Raw genomic sequence first — 21812 nt, forward strand, 5'->3', positions numbered from 1 at the left:
TGAGAGATGATCGAGTAAGGAGAATGGGCTCTATGATTTTTTTTCTCTCAATTAACAATAAAAATAGCAAGAAGTCCTAAAAATACCTTTCAACCACACATTTATAAGGTAAAAAAGGTTATAAGTGAGACTATATCTAAGTTATAATGCAATAAATACATAATTTGACAATTACATATATATAATCGAGACTATGTTGGCTACATATGGACAACCATCTTTAATGTGGCTTTGGGATGCCTTCGGTGAATGCCTCAGTCAAGTACTTTTGACTAATTACTCTAATGAATAAGGCCTATTGATGTAGTTATTAAGGGAGTGAATGCCTCTTGTTTATTGAGTGTACGTCCCTCTATTCAAGACAAGTGCCTCAATTGGGTGAGTTCTTCCTGAGGTGAACCTCCGCTAGCTGGGGTGAGTATTCCCGAAGTGAATGCCTCATGACTTGGATGAGTGCCCTATCTAGTCAAGTTCTTCTAATACTAGTGCCTCTTCTAGTTAATGTGACTCATCTAGATGTTGATACAAAGATATATTTAGTTTCTTAATTATCTTATATCTTTAGAGAGTAACTTGCAAAAAGAGAGAGAAAATAAGTCAAAAGGCCGTTGTTATTTCTACTAACTAGTGAAAATGACAATTTATGAAAAATATGAACATCATTTATTGCCTTTTCAGTTCTTGGAATACCCCTTCCCCATCTAGGAACAACTACAAATATGAAAGATGTAACCTTGTCGAGACTGTCCATCTACTTGGTAAGGCCTATGCTCTCTTGTAGGGAGTAATATGTATCCTATGTCGAGATCACTTTGATTCCTATAACCAAATTAGTCCACTATTTATATCTCATGGGGTGAGTTTCTTGAGCATTAGGTGTGCAAGTTTTCAATGTTTTTGAGTTAGCTTTAGATTAATAATATTTGTAGGACGACCCACATTCAATGATTTATGTGGAAGCAATGTTGACTTCCCATGCACCAAATACCATGTTTCTAGAGGGATATCTCTCGTTGAAGATAACAAGTGCTTATCATTTAAAAAGATTTTTATTTCTTTTGTGGGTTATCATAACAGTATGCTAACATGCTTAGCTGGAAGAGATTGAAGACTTTTGAAGAGATGTGCATTTATATTCATTGATGGTGGTGCCACTTCAAATCTATACAAATTTAAAACTCATCATGGGTGATTTGACCTTCTTGCCATGTGAAGCTTCATCTTCTCATATCCCTACTATAAATTATACATATGGTCACTTTTCTCTTTGTTATTCAAGTTCTTGCATCTTCAACCTCTCCTACATTGACCTATCTCATGCCCAGTGATTTCACCTCCTTATGCTAAGGCCTTCATCAATTTTGGGATGCAAGATCGAATGAACATAAGTAAAGTTTGTCATTGGTGGTGATTCTTTCATTTATACTCCTTTATAAGGTTAGTCTCCAAATTCACTAAGGGAAGGTGAATTATGTTTTTACCAGAACCAATCTTGTTTTGTGTTATGTCTTCCTCTTTTTATCGATATCTCAACCATCATCAACTAGTATGGCCTAATACCTACCCAAATTGTGCAAAGTATCAATGTACTCTAGGCCACATCTACTTTCTTAAAGAGGAGATAGCTCTAGTAGAGAATTTTTTTTTTTTTTTTTGTGGATTTTTTCAATGACATAAAGCTCAAGGGTGGTTGCATTCTTTTTTCTCATCCATGCATTTAAGGATTCATTGGTTAATGGAAGCTAGTGACTAGAGGAGGAACATCTTTTTCATAAAATCGATCGTGGGATGACACATGAGTACTAGTCCCCATGAGATGCAACATGCCTGAGGGCAATCCCTAATATTTTTTCTTGAGCTGTTTGTGTTCGTCTTAAGCTTGTCGAAGGAGAGGTTGGATTGCATAAGCTACCTACTTAACACCTATTGGATGACCATTTATTTTTTTAGTGAGTGTGTTTGAACCCCTTTTGCCTTTCTAAATAGTTATCCTTTGATTTTCTTTTCTATGTCTTGCTTCTAAGTTTCCTTATCTTTTTAGTCGTTGAAGCCCCTTGAGGTCCTTCTTCATTGAAGTTGGTGAATCTTTAACGAGCAAGAAAAGAGGGATTGGTTAGGATTAGATGTAATATCTCGTGCTACAAAATCAAGTTCATCTAAGCCCAACATGGTAAGAACTATATGATTATTTTTGTAATATGTTACATATTTGTAGCTTTTAAGTTGTCTCATGTTTAATGAAGTCCAATGACTCTGTAGTAGAATCAGAAAGGTGAGCAATACAAGTATAGAAATTTTCATGAGAGTGTTGCAGTGCTATCCTCTATGCATGGGGGTTATTTTCTAGGAAGCGATGTGGCGCTGGAAAATGGGTGTTGCGGCGCTATGCTCTCTCCCTCAAGTATTTGGAAGATTTTGGTAGAGCGCTGCAGTACTGTGGGAAGTGGCGCCATGGCGTTTGGTCAAAAATAAAGTTCTTTATATAAATATCTAAAACCATTAGGCCCTCACCATTCTGTAAACCCCTAGTCAAGAAAGATCGAAAGAGAGCCAGAAAAGGACAAGAAAAGAGGGGATTTTGGAGGCCAAGTGGAATTCGTTAGCTATGCAAGTTACAGTAGTTATATGTGCCAAGGTAGGTTCCAAATGCCCTATTTTTATTTCAATTTTGACATTGGTATGGATAGTTATGGAGTTTTAAATGATTTTATAAAGTTTGAGAAAAATTTTACAATGTAATTTCTGATATATTATAAAATGAGTAATTATGAGCATTTTGATCATAAGAACACAAATTCTTGAAGGCTGGCTTAAATGTGTGGGTTTTCACATGTTTTATTATTTATTTTAATTTTTATAAAAAAATATTAGATAAGACCCATAATGATAAAAGACTCGAAATGAGATTATAAGAATTCCATAAGAATGATTGTTTAAAAGTATTCTATTGAATGTTTGTATGTTTTACCCCACATATATTACTAGTATAATCGTGCATATATCACTCTTATGCATTCATGAAATCAATTAAATGGCAAGCATGCATGTTAAAATGTGAATATTTTCATGTTCATATGGCGGATGTGATGAGTGTGTGAGATGTTAAAGTACACTATAAGTTTAGTTACAAGGGCCCTTACATGTATATGTTTATGTTTTCTCCATCTATCTTGTACATATGTGAGCTGACAAATGGAGTTATAAGTGAAAGTATAGTTATAATGAGAATCAGGCATATCTCCATTTGTCTTGTATAGGTGTGACACCAAGTAGAGGTAACATGAAAGTGGGACTATAAACAAACATCGGGCATATGCATATCATTTTTCATCATAGGTTGCATTGCGAGCTTATCAAGTAATGTATGTTGATACTCTTTTTCATGTCTAAGTTAATATTTAAGTTGATGTTTTTGATATTAACTAGAAAGCTCAAGTAATGCCCAACTTATGCTCAAATTCATATTTCGATTGCATGTCCAAATTTAAGTAATGTATATGTCATCATGTTGATAAAGTTAAACATATAAGTAAATCCAATATTAATGTTTTATGAAAGCTAAAGTTATTCTTTGTTACATCTATAAATGCTACAAGAGTAAATTGTAAAATCCTTTATTATTATTTTGTATATTTTAAATACAAATGTGGATTTTGATTACTTTGATAGGATTTGGAATAGCTTGCTGAATAAGTAGTTGCTCACTCTATAAATTACATGTTATTTCAAGAAAAATGGCAAGTCTGATTGAGAAAAAGTTTATAAGGTTTGAATTCGTTAGAAGATAGTTCCTAGATGTATTCTTTTAGTAGTCCAATTTTCTTTTATGCATTTTGATGTTTTATAAGTATTCTAAACTATTTTAAATGATTATTTTTGAAGAAAATGTGAATTCTGATATTGTATATCTTTTATTTCTATATAATTTTGGATGTTTAGTGGCTTTGATGTATATGAAAATTGAGGTTGAGTCATAGGTTGTTTACTTTTTTCCTTAGACCTTGGATCATGTTAGGGCGGCATCAGCGCAATGATTTTGAATAATTGGATCATAATCAAAGCCGTATGAATGATAAGTAGTTAAGTGAAAGTGAAATTAGAGTAGATTAAGATTATTTTATGAAAGTCCTTATTCTTAGGTGTATCACTCTGAGCTTTTCATATATGTAATAGATAGAAGTGTTATGGAGTCATGAATCCCAAAGATTAAGAAGCAACTCATGGACATAGTTTCAGCCAAGCTGCAATTATACAAAGTGTTGTGGTGGCAATGACTTCTGACTCTATGATGCAATTTGCTAGTCTAGTAGCCTAGCTGATGGGAGAAGCCCATAATAGAATGATCGAAGTGAGAGAAGATGAAATCGATAGACACTTGCAATTTTTTTTTTTTTTTTTTTTTTTTTTTTGAGGTTGAAGTCTTCTCATTTTTAGGGTGCAGTAGAGCCTCAAGCAGTTCAAGACTAGCTGAGGAGGTTGTAAAAGTCTTTTGATAGTTTGTAGTGTCTAGAGAATTGAAAATTTGTTATTAGTTTTATTCTTGTTGGACAATGAAGATGAGTGCCAATGGTTAATTCTCATAGATGGCACCAAATGGTTATGTGCTCAAACATTTATGAAGACAAAGATAAAGTATCTAATACCTTAATTTTGTATAAAGATCTGACATATACACATATAAATGCAGGGTTGCAATAGACACCTAAATTTTTAAGAAAATAAAAATGGGGCCTAACCTAATAAAAATGTTCTCTAGTTTCTGTTGCAGGTTACAAATGATACTCTTCCCTTCAATTTGAGAAAGTATTGATACAATGTAGTAGACATGAATAATTGAGGTTGGATTCCATGGAAACTGGATGGTCCTTGAGACATTAAAGTTTTCTTTGAGCAATTGTTGATAATCCATTTGGACATTCTGCCTTAAGGAGAGAATATTAGAACAAAAAATTTAAGAATAAACTTAGTGTTGATATTATGAGTCAAAGTTCATTTCGGAAGTTGGTATCAGATTAATTTGCTATGACATGCATCAATAATAGGTGATAAAGTTAGTAGGCATCATTTGTAGTGTTGATGTCATGCATTAATTTCTAAGCGACGGAGTGTATCAACCTTATAGACAATGATGTGCATTGACATTGTTGACAATAAAGTTGGCACAACACAATAGTAAGACAATGATGAACAAAAGATTATAATTGCGCGATAGGGGTCAAGAGATTGTAATCGAGAGATAATAGTCAAGTAACAGTGGTTAGGAGGTCATAGTTAAGTGATGGTAGTTGGCAGATGATAGTTAGGCAGTAGCAATCAACAAAATATAGTCGAGTGACAATGGTCAAAAAATCATAGTTGAGCGATAGTAGTCGAGAGGTTATAGTTGGGTGATGATAATCATGAAATTGTTGACAGGTGATGGTGATTGGATGATGGTAGTTGGAAGACCATAATTGGGTAATAATAATCGGGCAATGGTGGTCATAAGTGGTAATCAAATCGTAATCTTATAATGGTGGTCAGGAGATCGTAGTCGGCTATGTGTTAGAGAGATCTTAATCGAGTGATGATGGTCAGGTGATGGCAGTGGGGAGATTGTAGTCGGACTATAGTGATTAGGAGACCTTAATTAGCTAATAATGGACATACAAACATAGTCAAGTGATGATGTTCAAAAGATCATAGTCAGACGATGTTGGCCATAAGATCTTAGTCAGATAATAGTAGTCTAGTGATAGCGGTTAGGAGATTGTAGTAAGGAGGCACTGATTGAGAGATCATATTGAATAATGGTGGTTAAAAGACTGTAATTTGGCAATATTGATCACAAAATTATTGTTAGACGATGATGATTGGGATACTATAGTCGAACAACAGTAGTTGAGTTACCACAATTGGACAATGATATTCTGGATATGGTGGTCGATAAACCACAATCGGATGACAATGGCCAGGAGATCATAGTCATTTTATGATGGTTGGGAGACTATAATCAGACGATATTGATTAGGAGACTGTAGTGGGGTGACGATGGTCAGGATACTGTAATCAAGAGACATAGTCCATGAAACCATGCTTAGGTGATGTTGGCCTGGGGATTGTAGTCGGGCAATAACTATTGAAAGATCAAAGTTACGAGATGTATAGATGGAGATCGTAATTGGGTGGCACTAGCTTAATTATGATGGTCGAGAGGTCTTACTTGGGCAACAATAATTTGATGACATTGATCAAGAAATGCATATAGGCGATGATGGTTAGGATATAGTAATTGAGCAATGATGGTCGAGTTATCATAATTGAGTGACTATGGTTTGGAGTTTGTGGTACAGCAATGATGGTTGAGAGACCGTAGTTCACAGATAGTTGTGGTCGAATGATCATAATCTAGTAATAATAATTAGGCAATGATAATTGTAAGATGTTGGTTGGGGAATGGTAGTCCAATAGTAATGGTGAAGTAATAATGACCCAATGATGTTAGTTGGGTGATAATCTGATGTGGATGGTTGGACGACAATTGTTTGATGGCGGCATTCGAGCAACACTAGTCTGATGGAAAAAGTCCGACGATGGTGTTTCAACATTGATAGCAACAATCCAACGAAACAACTTGTTGAACATAGGTCCAACGACAAAGATTGAGTGATGAAAATTCGATGACAAAAGTTAGCAAGTTTTATTCATAATTTTTAAGAGTGACAATCTTTAAAAATATAGCCAAATTTCAAAAATTTTATTAGACGACTCATAATGATCACCTTGATCATAAGTTATTTTTTATATGTTTGAATGCCCGAATGATTTTATAATAAAGCCCAACATTAAATATGCAAATAGTTCAATTCGGGACCATTTGGTATAGGCCAGATCTAATCTGGCAGAACTCAGGCTCGCCCATTTTTCATATGGTCTCTCAGGTGAAATACAGGTCAATGGCACTTCTTCAAGTTGAAACCAACTAAGATTCTAATAAAACTTTGACAACAGCTATATACTGCTATAAGAGTTTCAATAAAATTCATAAGCTGAACAAACCATCTATTGAGCTCATTCCAACTAAAAAAAAACTACAGATTTTCTTTCTGTATAGATCATGGAAATATTAAATAAAATAATAGTAATAATGGATGCACTACACAATATTATACCAGCAAATAATGCCAAGAAGATCTTCATTGCCACCTTTCTAAGCTTTTTGCCAACAGTCAGTCCACATCTCGAAAGCCCTTTTGTCTGTGTATTTGCCAATTCTGTCAGCCTCTCCACCCCAACAAGCATAGCAGACCAAGAGAAAAAATCGTCGAACAGAAAGAAGGAAACTTGAACATGAAAGATGAGGGTTAGAGATATTTGTATCTGTATGGGTAAGGGTGTTCAAGGCCCATTGTATGTAAAACCTGCTTATCAATAATGCTGAGAATCTAACTCTGGCTTGGATGGCTAGTCCAGACCATGCAGAGTTTGTAGCCTTTTCAAATCCTCTTCTGTATATGCTGGGATCAACCAATACCGCTTGTCCATTCCAAACACCTGGTACACACAAGACACCAGTCACACCACAACAAAAACAAAACAAGGCAAACATTCTAGTCAAAAGACAGCAGAGGCAGAAAATGGATAACAAAAGAAAATTCTGTATTCTTTCTGAAAACCTATGCTGCACCGATACACCTATTTATGAAGGCGTGCTGTATCCGATCCACCAATACTATTTAATTTCAAAAGGACACGCGTGCGTGTCCGTTGAAAAACAAAAAAAATTCCCAAAAAAAGACTCTGGATTTGAGTCTCCTGATGATATGAGAATATTAGAAATTGCTAATCTTTTACTAGATGAGCATGAATTAGAAGCTATGATATTTATTGAAGGTGATATAGAAGTTCAAAGGCAAACCAATGAAGAAGCTAATCTTATCATTCCTTCTATTGAATAGGTGAAACTTTATGTGTTGGACAATTTATGTTTATGCTTTTGTTGTTGTACTAGACATTTAATGCTTACCTTCATTTTGATATTGTAAGCTACAATGCTACAAATGATGTTGCTTTCCTTTTTTTTTTTTTGTAATTTCAAATATTATGCTTTGATTGCTTGCTTAATTTTTATGTATGATTTATAAATTATAATGACACATATGTACTTTTAAGAATTGACGTGTATCGTATCCGTATCGTGTCGTATCAGTGTTGCCATATCCGTATCGGTGCAACATAGGTGAAAACAAGTTCTCTTTTATTTCTCTTCCGGTTTAAAAAAAAAAAATAGCTTTCCTAAATAAAAAAATATTTACCAATTAACTTTCATAAATAAAAAATAGCTTAAGAGTGTAAGAAAGGGAGTACAACCTGCTCAAAATTCTTTCTTCGTCCAAGATCATACCTCCATTTAGGAGTAGTTTTCATCTCATATGCCTGAGGTAAGAGAAAGGCTAGAACTGACAAGAATTCGATCAAATTTCAATGAAATAAGGAAGGTAAGTTTCAACCACTTGCCTCAATTGTTGTAATATTGGCTGCCACCAATGACAAATGCATTACTAGGAGGCCAAGAACACTCAAAGCGAATGCCAAATTAAGCACTGGGAAAAGGGAGACATATAGTAATTAAGAAAAGAGGAAACATCACAATCATCTCAATAAGGCAATCACAAAGTTGGTTTATGCTCACCAAATGTGAGAAAAGTTGTCGCTAGAGATTCTGGTGAAGCAGGGATCTCTCCTTCATTAAAGAAGGCAATGAAATTGGACAATAATATTATTGTAACAAGAGAAGTCTCGAGGAATGTGTAAAACTGCATGATTGGAAAAGAATAAGTCACGTTACATACATTTTAACAATAAGATCAGAATGCAAGGGTACACTAGCATGACGTATAAGAAAAATACACAACTTGAAGATAGAAGAATAGGAAAGCTATTAATTCTGATGATCCCATATATAATGTAGCGTATCATCTAAGATGCATTTTTTTGCACACATGCACTAATAATTCCATCCAGAGCAATTAATCCTAAATCCCTACTTCAGTAGCCCACCTATGCATACCCATTATTTTTCAAATTTTCATCTCTTAAAACTATTATCTTCATCAAATTCAAACAGAAATGCAAAGATTCCCCTTGAAGCCATGACACTATCACAACTTCTAGCTATGGATTGAACCAAGATGTCTAATAAGTAGATCTATTTTGCCTACTCCCTTCCTGGCTAAATTCTCCTTTGAGCAGAAGTGTCAGTGCATCATAGGCGGTAGAGAAATAAAGTCCTTAACATCTTAGCTTTGAACGAAGATCCAACACACATAAATATAAGAGAGAGGGGTACAATAATCATAAACGACACCAGAATTTTTACTTGAAAATTTCTTAAAAGGGGAAAAAATCACGGGGTCTTGCCTAGTTGAAATGAATCCACTAGTGTTTGTCTTTGTTTACAAATGAAGCTCTTCCTTGGGAAAGACATTGGCTAAATGTAATAAATATACATAGCATAAGATACATTTCATAGTTAGAGTTGGAAGAATCCAATGACATGAGAGCAGTACTTAAGAGAGTGTTGACCTGTTCATTTGACCAGTAGGACCGTAGTCGGGCGACGGAGGTCGAAAGGACCGTTGTCAAGCGGCCAAAGGAGGATGGAGGGACCGTAGTCAGGCAACAAAGGTCGAAAGGACCGTTGTCAGGCGGCCAAAGGAGATCAAAGGGACCGTAGTCAGGCGGCCGAAGGAATCGGAGGGACCGTAGTCAAGCGGACAAAGGAGGTTGGAAGGATCATAGTCTGCGGGTGACGGTGGTCAGAGGGACCATAATCGGCGAGTGAAGGTGGTCGGAGTGACCGTAGTAGGCGGGTGACAGTGGTCAGAGGGACCATGGTTGGCGGGTGACGGTGATAGGAGGGACTATAGTTGGTGGGCGACAGTGGACGGAGAGACCGTGGTCAGCGGGCGACGGTGGTCGAAGATACCATGGTCGGCGAACAACAATGGCCAGATTATGATCCCTCCGACGAGAGTTAGATAGACCGTAGTCGACAGATGGCGGTGGTTAGAGTGATTGTAGTCGGTGGGAAACGGTGGTCAGAGGGACCTGATAGGAAATACTTGAGTTCGCAAGTAACCCTAAGGTAATACTTGAGTTCGCAAGCGATCCTAACCACAATCGGTAAGCAAACAGCAGAGAAACTGCAGTTTGTATAAGGAAAACAGCAAAATTCTGCTATTGACAGCAGGAAATCAGCACAGTTTAGGGAAAACTGAGAGAAAAACGCAAGTATAAACTTGTATTCTACTAGGAGATGCAACAAAATAGAAAAGATACAATTGATCCTCAATTCGAGAGGAGGATCGATCTCTCCCAAATCTCTGGCAACGCCAAGAGCCCAAAGAAAACCTAAATCTAGGAGATCTCAAATTTCAGCCTAATTCAAGATACCCAAACCCTAGAAAAATCAACTATTTAATGCATGCAAATCAAAAGAAATTCCCTAAACATTCCCTACATTCAATTTCCCTCCTAAAATTCATTCAATTTTCCTTCCAAAAACAGTCCCGCAAGGCGCGCGTCTCGCGCAGCCTCCGCCAAGGCGAAAGCTTTCGTCGTTCCGTGTCTGGGCCAGTCCCGCGTGGACCAGCTGGACCGGTCCACTGGACCGGTCTAACAGGACCTTAGTCGGCAGGCAACTGTGTTCAGAAGGACAATAATCAACTGGAAATGATAGTCAGAGGGACCGTAATTGACGGGCAATTGTGGTCGTAAGAACCGTAGTCGGCGAGCAACAGTGGTCAGAAGGAACATAGTTGGGGTCTACAGTGGTCGAAGGGATCATAGTCGATGAGTGACGGTGGTCGAAGGGACCGTAGTCGGCGGGCGATGATGGTCAAAGGAATCTCAATCGGCTAGTTACGGTGATCAGAGGAACCGTAGTCATCGGTCTACAGTGATAGGAGGGATCGTAGTCGGTAGGCGAGGAGGTCGGAGGGACTGTAGTCGCAAGCGACAATGATCGGAGGGACCATAATCACCAGGCAACGGTGGTTAGAGGTAGACCTGACAGTGTTGGCTTGGCGGAGGTTCAACAGCGGTGGCCGAACGGCGAGGATTTGCCGGCTATGGTTCCAAGGTGGAGCTCTAGGGTTCTTCAAGACTCATAGCTCTCTTGAGCCTCTAGCTCATGGTCCAAGCCTCCTCCAAGAGTCTAAGCCCCTTCCAAAAGTCCTTATAAGGAAAGTGCAAGTTTATTTATAAATTTTAAGAGTGACATGCTCCATAAATATGAAGAACATCCAGGGAAAATTCTGAGTGTTCTATCGGACTTCCCATACAAATTCCCACGATCATGGAGTATTTTCCAAGCATTTATGTGCCCTAATTATATCAAAACTAAGCGATATTGGGCTCATTGGATTCATCTCGTTGAGCCGAGGCTAGGCTAGTTGTTATTACTTCACTAGGAAACTTTTCTTTCTTCTCTTCTTGCTCCAAGACCTTTTGTCGCATTCTTTTTTTATATGTCTTCACTAGATAAGCAAGTTTCTTCAAAGAAAAAGCCACTTCGTGCTTGTTAGGATGCTGGGCGAAACTGCTCGATTCAACTATAAGCATGCTATATTTAGATATCATCCAATCATTAATTAATGTTTTAAATATTCCAAATATTCTTCAGTCCCTTGATGTGGACCCATTTCTGCTTGGATTGGACCAATATTTGTGTTGTTGGGTTCGTCTCCTCCAGATGTTCAATTTGACTGTAATTTGGTTGAAATTGGAGTTCAGATGATCCTGAATTTAATTTTGGAAGTTGTCAACTCAGATATGCTTTGAGATTCGTGCCTGCTCAAGGCGATTTTTCATGACGTATCACTAATGATCATAATAGTAGTGAACAAATAAAAGATTATAATGATTGAAGCCAAGCATGCAGGGATTTTAGGTCCAAAAATCAAGAGTACAAATATTCATTTTCTCCGTTGTCATAATTTTGATATTCAATCCTGTCTTCAGACTGAAGATACTATTCATGGAACCCTTTGGTGGTATTGATTCTGATAAACTATACATAAATTTCATTCTAGAAGTTCTTCCATAAACCTCCATTCGATCTTTGAGCTTGATGGAGTTGCCATTAATAGTTTTATGAAGCATGCCAAATAATATTGTTTGTATGCTGGACCTCCAACTACAACAAGCATGTCATTTAATTGCTTCATACTAAGGGTTTTGCATAAACAATCTATTGAAACTTAGCTAATATGTGATTGTTATCTGCCTCAAAACAACTAATAGCTCATATTAGATTCAGCTTTCAAGAACAAAGGGAGTATACTAATTAACAGGTCCAGTTTTCTGGATTAATACCATAGCAAAAGTAATTTTGAAGAATGAATACATCCATTACCAGGAATTGATCCTCACTGTTGTTTCCATGTATATATGCTCTCCATAAGGCCATCATGGGAACTCATCATGACTATATGTCCCTTTGGAAACTAGATTTTAATGCATGACCACTTCCTGATTTAATTTATAATCCTTTCACAATCCATTCAATCCAAAGAAATTGCTTGAATCACAAAGATAAAGCATTGAGTGATAAGGTTAGATGCCCCTATACGACATAAGATTACATATATACTTCTAAGTTCTACCTGTTGATAACTTCTAGTTTCTTTCTAATGTCATAACTGAGTTTTGACATCCGACCGTTGGTAAAAACCAATTCTGCCAACATTGATTTTATCCATACTTGCTATAAGAAACACAGCAGCACCAAAATCTAGTTTTCTTTATTAAGAGAGCAAATGTTGAAGTAAATTATGGAATTAGTTAGAACATAACATTTTCGTATCAGAACGCTCATGAACTGGAGAAAAAATGAATGCTACCAATAACAAGAATATATCAATCAACTCAACTCAACTTACCAGAAAAAGAAGAAAAAATTTATAATTCAAAGCGCCAACACAATTTACGACCCACACACAATGATGGTCCATTTTCAATATGCATCTTCCACCTATATAAGTGAAAACATGCATCAACAACAGGATAAAAAGTTTAGGATGGTGATGGGAGGTAGGGTTCATACTGAGGGTAACAATTGACATAGAAAAAAGATTGTAAAATAATAATAATAATAATAAAGAGCTCACAAGCAGAACAATGATGGCAGCGTGGGGGCTTCAAGTGGTTGCACTTCTTACAGTATCGGATCTTCTGAATCCCTGAACCCACAAGACTTGCAGTGTGCTGCAAGTTAAGCATCGGCGTGCTTAACTCTAAGCCGGTCAAAACATGAGGATCTCCACTTTCCTCATCCACATCGGCCCTCCAATTAGGGGGGACACTACCAGGATCGGTAAGGACCGCTGAGAAGTAACTCCATAAAAGCATCACCAGCTGCAAAACAAAAGTAATTACACAAAATCAAATTTCCATCACATTTACACCGCAAAATTCATGCAAGGGCTGTAAGATCCATAAAACAATAACGAAATTAGCAGCTATGTCAATAAAAGAAAATAGAAGATCACCTAAATGAAAGCACATCATATACAACTGAGAGACTATAATTTCAAAACAGAAGACCAAATTATGAAAGTAAAGGGGAGAGAAAGAGAGAGAAAGGGTACCAAACCACAATTTCCTGAGCTTAATCTCACGACAAGGTAAAACCATCAAACAAAACCTGAAGTCGAGCAATCCAGTTCATGAGCAAGCTATTCAGTAAAGGGTGAAGGCATGAGCATACCAGTATATGAAAGAGGATGAGTATCCCAACGGAAGAGTAGGAATTGGCACCGCCGGCGAGCACAGCAGGCCAGTAGTTGGTGACGACGACGGCGTAGTAAGTGAAGCCGACTACGGACAGCACCAGCAAAATCATAACCGACCCAAGCCCACGCAACAAAGTGCAGAACTTGAATACGTTCCACGCCATCACAACATTGAAACTGAACATAACAAATCAAAATGGAAATAAAAACCTCTATGCAGTTGGATGAAGAATTCCAAACCCTTCCTCCTCGTCTTCTCTCTCTCTTACAGTTTACGCGGACTCTTCACCTACCATGAAAAGGGTTTAGGTGGAGAATTCCCGGCTGGGGGCGTTGAATTTCAGCGCAGGGTAGGAATCGAGAAGAATGGAAGGGTTAGGACTGTAATTATGAAGGTTAAGCCGCCTAATTAGTTTGGCGATTAGCTGCTTCGAGAAATTGTAATGGCTACTCAATGCGTCAATATTTTATTTCTAATTTTACTTTAATTGCACTAAGGTTTTATTTACCATTTTGATTTGTTATGTTCAGCTTCAATGTTGTGATGGAGTGGAACGTCTTCAAGTTCTGCACTGAGTGCATAAGCCTGGGTTTGTTAAGACTTTGGTTTCGTTTGGGACGGTTTTCTTAATGCTTTTTTTAAGTAGTTTTTTTAGTACAAAAAAATTAATTTTTATACAAAAATATTGCTTTAAGAAGCATTAAGAAAGCTATCCCAAACAAAGCCTTTGTCACCACGAAACAATTTATTATAAGTAGAATTGTTGATCATGATGATTTACGAATAAAAACTAAGGTTCCGTTTCTGTTAGTTTTTTGACTGCTTTTTGAAGCAGTTTTTTAGTACAAAAAATTTTTTGTTTTAAAAAGTCATTTTAGAAAGTAGCAAGAAAGCTATTTTAAATGAAATTTAAGAGAGTATTTGATAGAAGTTGAAGATGATGAAAGTGAATTGTATTGGATTCAGCTCTAGAGAAGGATTATATATAATAGTGGTAGGTTATTTGTGGCAAGTGTTTCAAAGAAAATAATAAATGCACTAATTTAATAAAATATATGCTATTAATTATATAATGAAATAAAAATTGCATTAATATGATTTATTGTGCTGAATCTTTAGGGGATATTTTATTTAATATTCTCGTGAAAGCAGGGGCGGAGCCAGAAATTTTTATTGGTGGGTACAATTTAATGATTTTCAAATTACTCTCGATATGTATTTAAAATTTTAATAAGTAAAATAGTTAGAAAAAATATAATTATACACTGATTTGTTTTTTTAAAAATTGAACTACTCCCTAAAATTTATTTTCTGCTGCTTCCCCCACCCTTCAATCGATTATATCTGATATGTGCATTTAATCGCTCTCAATTCATGCTACTTATAGCATTAAAATTTACTGTTTAAAAGCACCTCATAATTTCCCACTTACTAATAATTAATAAGAATATTCATGTGATTGTTCAAAAATGTAATTAATTATCAATCTTATTAATGTTTGAAAATATATGTCTATGATTCTCCTGGTCATCTCTAATTTATTTATTTGGACAATTAAAATTAATAATATAATACTAAAATTTAATCCATATTTAGTATAAAATTCATATAAATTTTTTTGGGGCTTTAAATGTACGTTATAGAAAAATTTCTATAAAAATAGCCCATTTTGTTTAAAATTTTTGGTGAAATAGGTTTGTAAAATGGACACTTTATGGTCCCAAAATCCTCACTTGTACCGATATGTATCAATTTCTTAAAAATTTTTACTAATGCCAAAAAATAATTAAAAAAAATTGCAATTAAATTATTATAATATATATGTTATGGAGATGATAATTTGTAATTTAAACTTACAATGACTCTTAAAAAATTTTATTTATCTAAATTAAAATATAGACTATTACAATAACTGCCAACTTCATCCTTTGTTATCTCAAATCTATACCATGACACAGGGGCGGAGCCAGGATTTTTCTCAAGTGGGGGCACAAATCCTCTTAATTTTGTAAGATATTTTCATAATGTACTCCCGTATGTAGGGGCGGAGCCAGGATTTTTCTCAAGTGGGGGCATAAATCATTGAAGTAAAAAAAACCCTCAACCTTTTTCATCCGGGCTTGGGATCGACATGGGCGGGGCAGTTTTAAATTTTTTTTTTAATCATTTGATTCATTAAAAAAAAGATAAAACATTAGAAAAAAGATAAAACATATGATAAACAAAAAAAAAAACTTACGATTGAGAACAATAATTCTTGAGATTCTTCTTAACTATCATTTATAATTTTTTCCATCGAGTCTTCAGTTTTTGAAATTGTTACACAATCAAGCTGTTGTCAATACTATTAAATATATCATTTTCAATATAAGTAAGTAAACAGTCATTCATCCAAGAGTCCCCCATACGATTGCGTAAATGATTATTTATAATATTCATTGCTGAAAATGCTCGTTCAACTGTTGCTGTAGCAATTGGTAATGTCAGAGCAAGCTTTATAAGTAAGAACACTAAAGGATAAATTTCATTCTTTCTAGTCTCCAACATTTTTTGAGCAAGTTCTCCAAGTCCTTTTAAACTCATAAATGCATCATTCGATTTCATATCAACAATGAAATTCTGAATTTGATTGTCTAGTATAATGAGATCCATTTCTAAAAAGTCCGAGAGATAAAATTTGGCAAGACGTAGCAATCGTTCTTTATCAAAAGCTAAAAATGTTTGACACAGATTCAAACATGCCACACACATAAGTAATTCAGTATTAATTTCATCAAATCTGTTGTTGAGCTCTTAAAGTTGCATATCTATAACAGTGTAAAATAATTCGATTTGATAATGATGTCTGTTTGTTATACTTTCAGTACGACACCTTGATCTTCCTCGCAGTATAAATATATCAGTCATGTTTGGAATATTTATGTTATTCTTCTCACAAAATAATCCAAGTTGCTTAAAAAAAATTTCCCACCCATCATTTCTCATATTTTGAAGTCTTTGTTTAGAAACTTTGACCAAAGTCATGGCATTTATAATGTCTTGATCCTTTTTTTGTAGTACTTGAGATAACTCATTTGTAACTCCTAATATAGTCTTCATCATATGCAAATTGAAAACGAATTCAAAAGTTTGCATGGTTTCAAGTAGGGAATAAGCTTCGCCTTTCTGCTCAATGGGTCCCTAAGAGCCAACCCTATGTGACATAGCCCATAAGCCCACTTAGGTTAGCCACATGGCTTGACCCAAGTGGCCAAAAGTTGTTCCTCATGAGTCATTTACTACAGAAAATTTGTCTATTACTGTCAGATTTCTCCGGCGAAAATAACCACTTTTCTGGTAAAATTTTAGGGTTCCAACGATTTTCCAGTGGATTTTTTTCACCAATATAAGCTATCGAGGAAACACAATTGGTAAGCATTTTTCCACCAGAAATGTTTTCTATTAACTTTCTAGTGGTTTTTTATTTTTATTGTGGTGGCGGTCAGAGCGGCGACTTCCACAAAATAGCGACCAGAGATTTTTGACAGTTATATTTGCGATTTCACCATTGGTAATTTCAGGTGGTTTGATAGCTGGTTATATTTGATGGCTGGGCCACTAGAGATTTCTAGTGGCATTACCTGTGGTATGACCACCGATAATTTCTGACGAATCCAAGCAATTAATCTGCAGCCATAATTGCTAGAATTTTTGGTAGTCCCACAGCCACCGAAAAATTTGTCAGCATTTGATGATTTTCATGTAATGATTTTAAAACCTAGACCAAATTGGCCCAAGCTAATAATTGCATTGGATAACCCCTGACACTATGTATCTACCATGGTCAGTTCAACCTATAGATTGACCTAGGTCATCCAAATGGGCTGACCCAAAGTAACCAAAATAGGTAATCTCGAGCCAACTTGCATGTCCAGAACAACCCGGGGAAAATTAACTCTTGCATTATTTTGTCTCATTGGTGTAATTTCCCATTAGATTATCCATCCGTGTAGTTGTCCTATACAACATGCTTAATTTTTAGCTATTATAATATTACTCCAACTGTTATACAAAAAGCTCATCGTTGTTTAAGAGTTTAGGTTTATTTTCATAATGTTTATCACACTTTTCCTAAATATCTAAAAGAGAGAAGGAAATGAATTGAACGACATAACAAGCTCATGAGATATTTTAGAGCCCCATAAATTGTTATATAATATTATTAAATAAACATCTTTTTTATTTAGTTTTCTCTCTACTTATTTTTTGAATGAATTTTACAACCATCTTATTGTTCAACACCCAAAGGTTTTGTGTTAATGACAAAGGAATCATCTAGGCATTGCACTCCTCTATATGATTGTTTTTTGTTGACAATATCATCAACTACATTTTATCAGAAAGATTAAGACCCAATTTGGGATGGCGGTTACTTTTATAAGTTGATTATAAAATTATCGTGAAAAATAACTTAACTATTATGATTCTATAAAGTAGTTTTTTTTTTATCGTAGAAATTTTCGAAAAACAACGTAAAATAGTAACCAGACGATATTGCGATTTCCACATAAAAACAAAACCACAAAAGAAATTGCCCCAAATAGGCCCTAAAACTCATTATTATGTATATTTCATTTTTATTTTGCTCTGGATATATTTATCTACATCTAGAATCATGTTATGTAGGCAGCATCACAGAGTCATCAATTCATATGTTCTCACAATCAATCCCTAAAATGCTTAACCCTTTTTTATATATTTTTAAGACTCCTGCAACAGCTCTGACTATTTTCAGCTTGAAAAAAAAATATATCCAAACTGTAATGAGGTTTAGTTCACCAATCACCATACAAATTAAAGCAAATGGAGCTGGTTTAAGGAAAAAAGCTCACTCCTTTAACTTCTTCTTATAAGGCCAACCGCAGAAACCAAAATATTTCAAGCAGAACAAAATGCTTCGAAAAATCATCTTCTTCATATCAATCTCAGCAGCAATCCTAACTGTTCTCCTCCTATCCTTTCTCCACCCAACTCCACAAAAGAAACCAAACAAGAATTATTCAGCTCCGTGGATTACACTAACCCTCCACCTCCACCCTCTCTGCAGCCAAAGTTCAGAACTCAAAGCATTGAAAGAGAGCAGTGCGGTCATCTTCCACCATAAGCTCACCGACAGTGTGCAGAACAAGCCTCGGGTCATTGGGAAGGCAGAAAGCTTTGCTGTTTTAGTTCCGGTTGAAGAATATTCGACTTTCGCTAATTTTAATATAATTTATCTCATGTTGAACTCGCCGGAATATTCTGGCAGTCTTAGCTTAGAGGTTAAGGCGCGGAGCGTGGCTACAGGGAGGAGATCGCCGTAGTGGGCGGGACTGGAGACTTTGCTTTTGCGCGGGGTGTAGCAGTTTGGGGTCAAATACGTTGTGTGCTTGATAATGTTTTTTATATTAAGTTAAGAATTAGATTTGTTGGAAGGAAGTTTGGATAAAGAAAAATTGGATCATTCGTTCATCTTCCAATTGAGCTACTGAGAAAATTAAGCATGTTGTATTAGTGAGAGAATTTTTGGCCAAATTTTAGATAAAAGCATACTATTTATTAAAATTAGCTTAAGGAGCATATTTAAAAAAAAAAATTAAAAAGAAGCAAATGAGCCAATTCATTTGGCGCATTGTGAAAAGTTGGAGAGAGAGAGTAGGAGAGAGAAAAGTTGGAGAGAGAGAGAGTAGGAGAGAGAAAAGTTGGAGAGAGAGGGTACGGTATTGAAAGAATAATATAGGAGAGGGATGGGTGAAGTATTTTATATATATGTAAATATTATATAAATATTATTTTTAATATTAGCAATTTAATTTGTTAAATAATTATTTATAAAAACATTTTTATTAAACTAAACAAGAATAAACAATATATTTTTAATTAACTTTTTCATTATATTTTCAACGTATTTTAATCAAATTTTTATTAGGATGAAAAAATTCATCCCTATTACATCTACTTAAGCAATTTAATTTATTACAAAATCTTTTAAATTTTCATTCTAATAAAATATTGATAAAAATTAAAAATATAATGAAATATTATTTTTAATATAAATAATTTAATAAAATATATTCTAATGAATTTTTAATATTACTAATTTAATTTATTACAAAAGCTTTAAAATTTTTATAAAAATAGAATAAAAATGTAATGAAATATTATTTTCATTTTCATTACATTTATATTTTAAATGGCCTAAAAAATTAATTAAAAACTAATTTTATACTTATTTATTTTAATTAAAAAGTATTTATAAATAATTATTTAATAAATTAAATTACTAATTTTAAAAATAAAATTTACATAATATTATATATATATCTTTCATCTATCTTTCTCTCTTGTTTTTTCATGATGTGGCCTTCTCTCTCCCCCTTTTCTCTCTCCGCCTACTTATTTCTCTCTCTCTCACTCTTTCACATTCTCTCTCTCCATGCCAATTATTTTTTTTTTACTGAATACATAGAATACGCCAATTGATTTAGCTATTTTGCTCCTTTTAAAATTTTCTTTTAAATATGCTTCTTAAACTAATTTTAACAAATACCTTGCTTCTTTCTAAAATTGGCCCTTTGGCATACCAAACAGTTTTCAGGATTTAACACATTTCGGATTTACTAAATCCGGATTTACATGATTTACTAAATCCCACTTGGTGCCAAACAGCCCCTTAGTTTGTATTATAAAGCAGTAGGAAAGATGTTCCAAATGAAATTTAAGATTATTTAAAAATTAATTAAAGTTTAATTAAAATTTTAATATTTTTATTAGTATTTTTAAAATAGTAGATGATAAATTACATATAGATGTTAAATTACATAGCATATAGTATAAATTCGTGACTTATGTAAATAATCTTCCACGCATAATTAATTTTTTTTTGCAAATAGTGCTGATTTTAAGAATTGTGTAGGGATATTTAATTCATTGATTAATCCATTCCATAATTGGTTCAAGTAACTTTTCAAGCTAATTATTTAGATTTACTTTAAAATGTTTAATTTAAATTATTAAAGTTTTATGTGCGTTCAACTATTAATCATTAATAATGAAATACTTAAAATGTTAATTATCCTTTGAAATGGCTAATTAAGGCTTCGTTTGAGACAACTTTCTTCTTGATTTCTAAAAACAACTTTTTAGTACAATTTTTTTTTAATTTAAAATTTTGTAGTAAAAAGTTATTTTAAAAAGCAGTATGAAAGCTGTTCCAAACAAAGCTTAAATACGAGCTTAAAAATTAAAACATAAAATAACCCAGAAGTTGTTAATTAACTTGTTAACTATAATGATAACTTAGAAAGAGGGGCTTTAATTAGAAAAAACCTTTTTGTTATGAGCTTATCAACTACATATTTAATACTCAATTAAGTTAATTAAATTTAAATTAATAGTATTTTTGCAGTTATATAACGTCGATTATATATATATATATATAATTTTTAATGAAGAGGTTAGATCCAACCAACGGTAAAATGATTTGACTTTCAGCACAACTTAAGTTTGTAGTTGTTAGGTTATGTGAGGAGTAGTTTGTCTTCGTTCAACACCTTCCATAAAATAAAGAAAACGATGAGTCACATAATGCCTTTTATTAAAATTTAGATTTCATTTGAAACAACTTTTTTATTGCTTTCTAATTCAACTTTTTAATAAAAAAAAATTTAAATTAAAAAAATTTATTCTAATTTTTTTTTTAAGAAGTAATAAGAAAGCGGTCCAAAATAGAATCTCATGCTTCATTTAAGCATTTGGGATTGCTTTTTCTTGCTTAGTACAACAACTTTTTAATACAAAAATTAAAATTTTTATATTATAAAATCGCCTTAGGAAGCCAAAAAAAAGTCATATTGAATGAATCACGAAGCTTTCTTACTGTTCCTAAAGCAATTTTTTAGTAAAAAAAATAATTTTTTTTGCTAAATAACTGCTTTAAGAAGCAATAAAAAAGCCATCCAAAATGAATCTTTAATCTATGATTACGTTGAAATTCATGAAAAAATATGTTAGATAGG

The 21812-nt window shown here is 34.2% G+C and overlaps 1 protein-coding gene across 1 annotated transcript; it reads right to left on the reverse strand.

The window, feature by feature from the left end:
• Positions 1-6945: 6945 nt before the first annotated feature.
• Positions 6946-14156, reverse strand: LOC110098743 (probable protein S-acyltransferase 14). Its single transcript, XM_020825657.2, has 7 exons — positions 13751-14156; positions 13152-13398; positions 12924-13015; positions 8672-8795; positions 8497-8582; positions 8350-8415; positions 6946-7533 (listed from the first exon to the last, which is right to left on the reverse strand). The coding sequence occupies exons 1-7, from the start codon at positions 13958-13960 to the stop codon at positions 7444-7446; spliced, it is 915 nt and encodes a 304-aa protein (XP_020681316.1). The 5' UTR covers positions 13961-14156; the 3' UTR covers positions 6946-7443.
• Between the last annotated feature and the right edge of the window lie 7656 nt (positions 14157-21812).

The sequence above is a fragment of the Dendrobium catenatum genome, unplaced genomic scaffold (genome assembly GCF_001605985.2).
Source record: "Dendrobium catenatum unplaced genomic scaffold, ASM160598v2 fragScaff_scaffold_645, whole genome shotgun sequence".
Lineage (NCBI taxonomy): Eukaryota > Viridiplantae > Streptophyta > Magnoliopsida > Asparagales > Orchidaceae > Dendrobium > Dendrobium catenatum.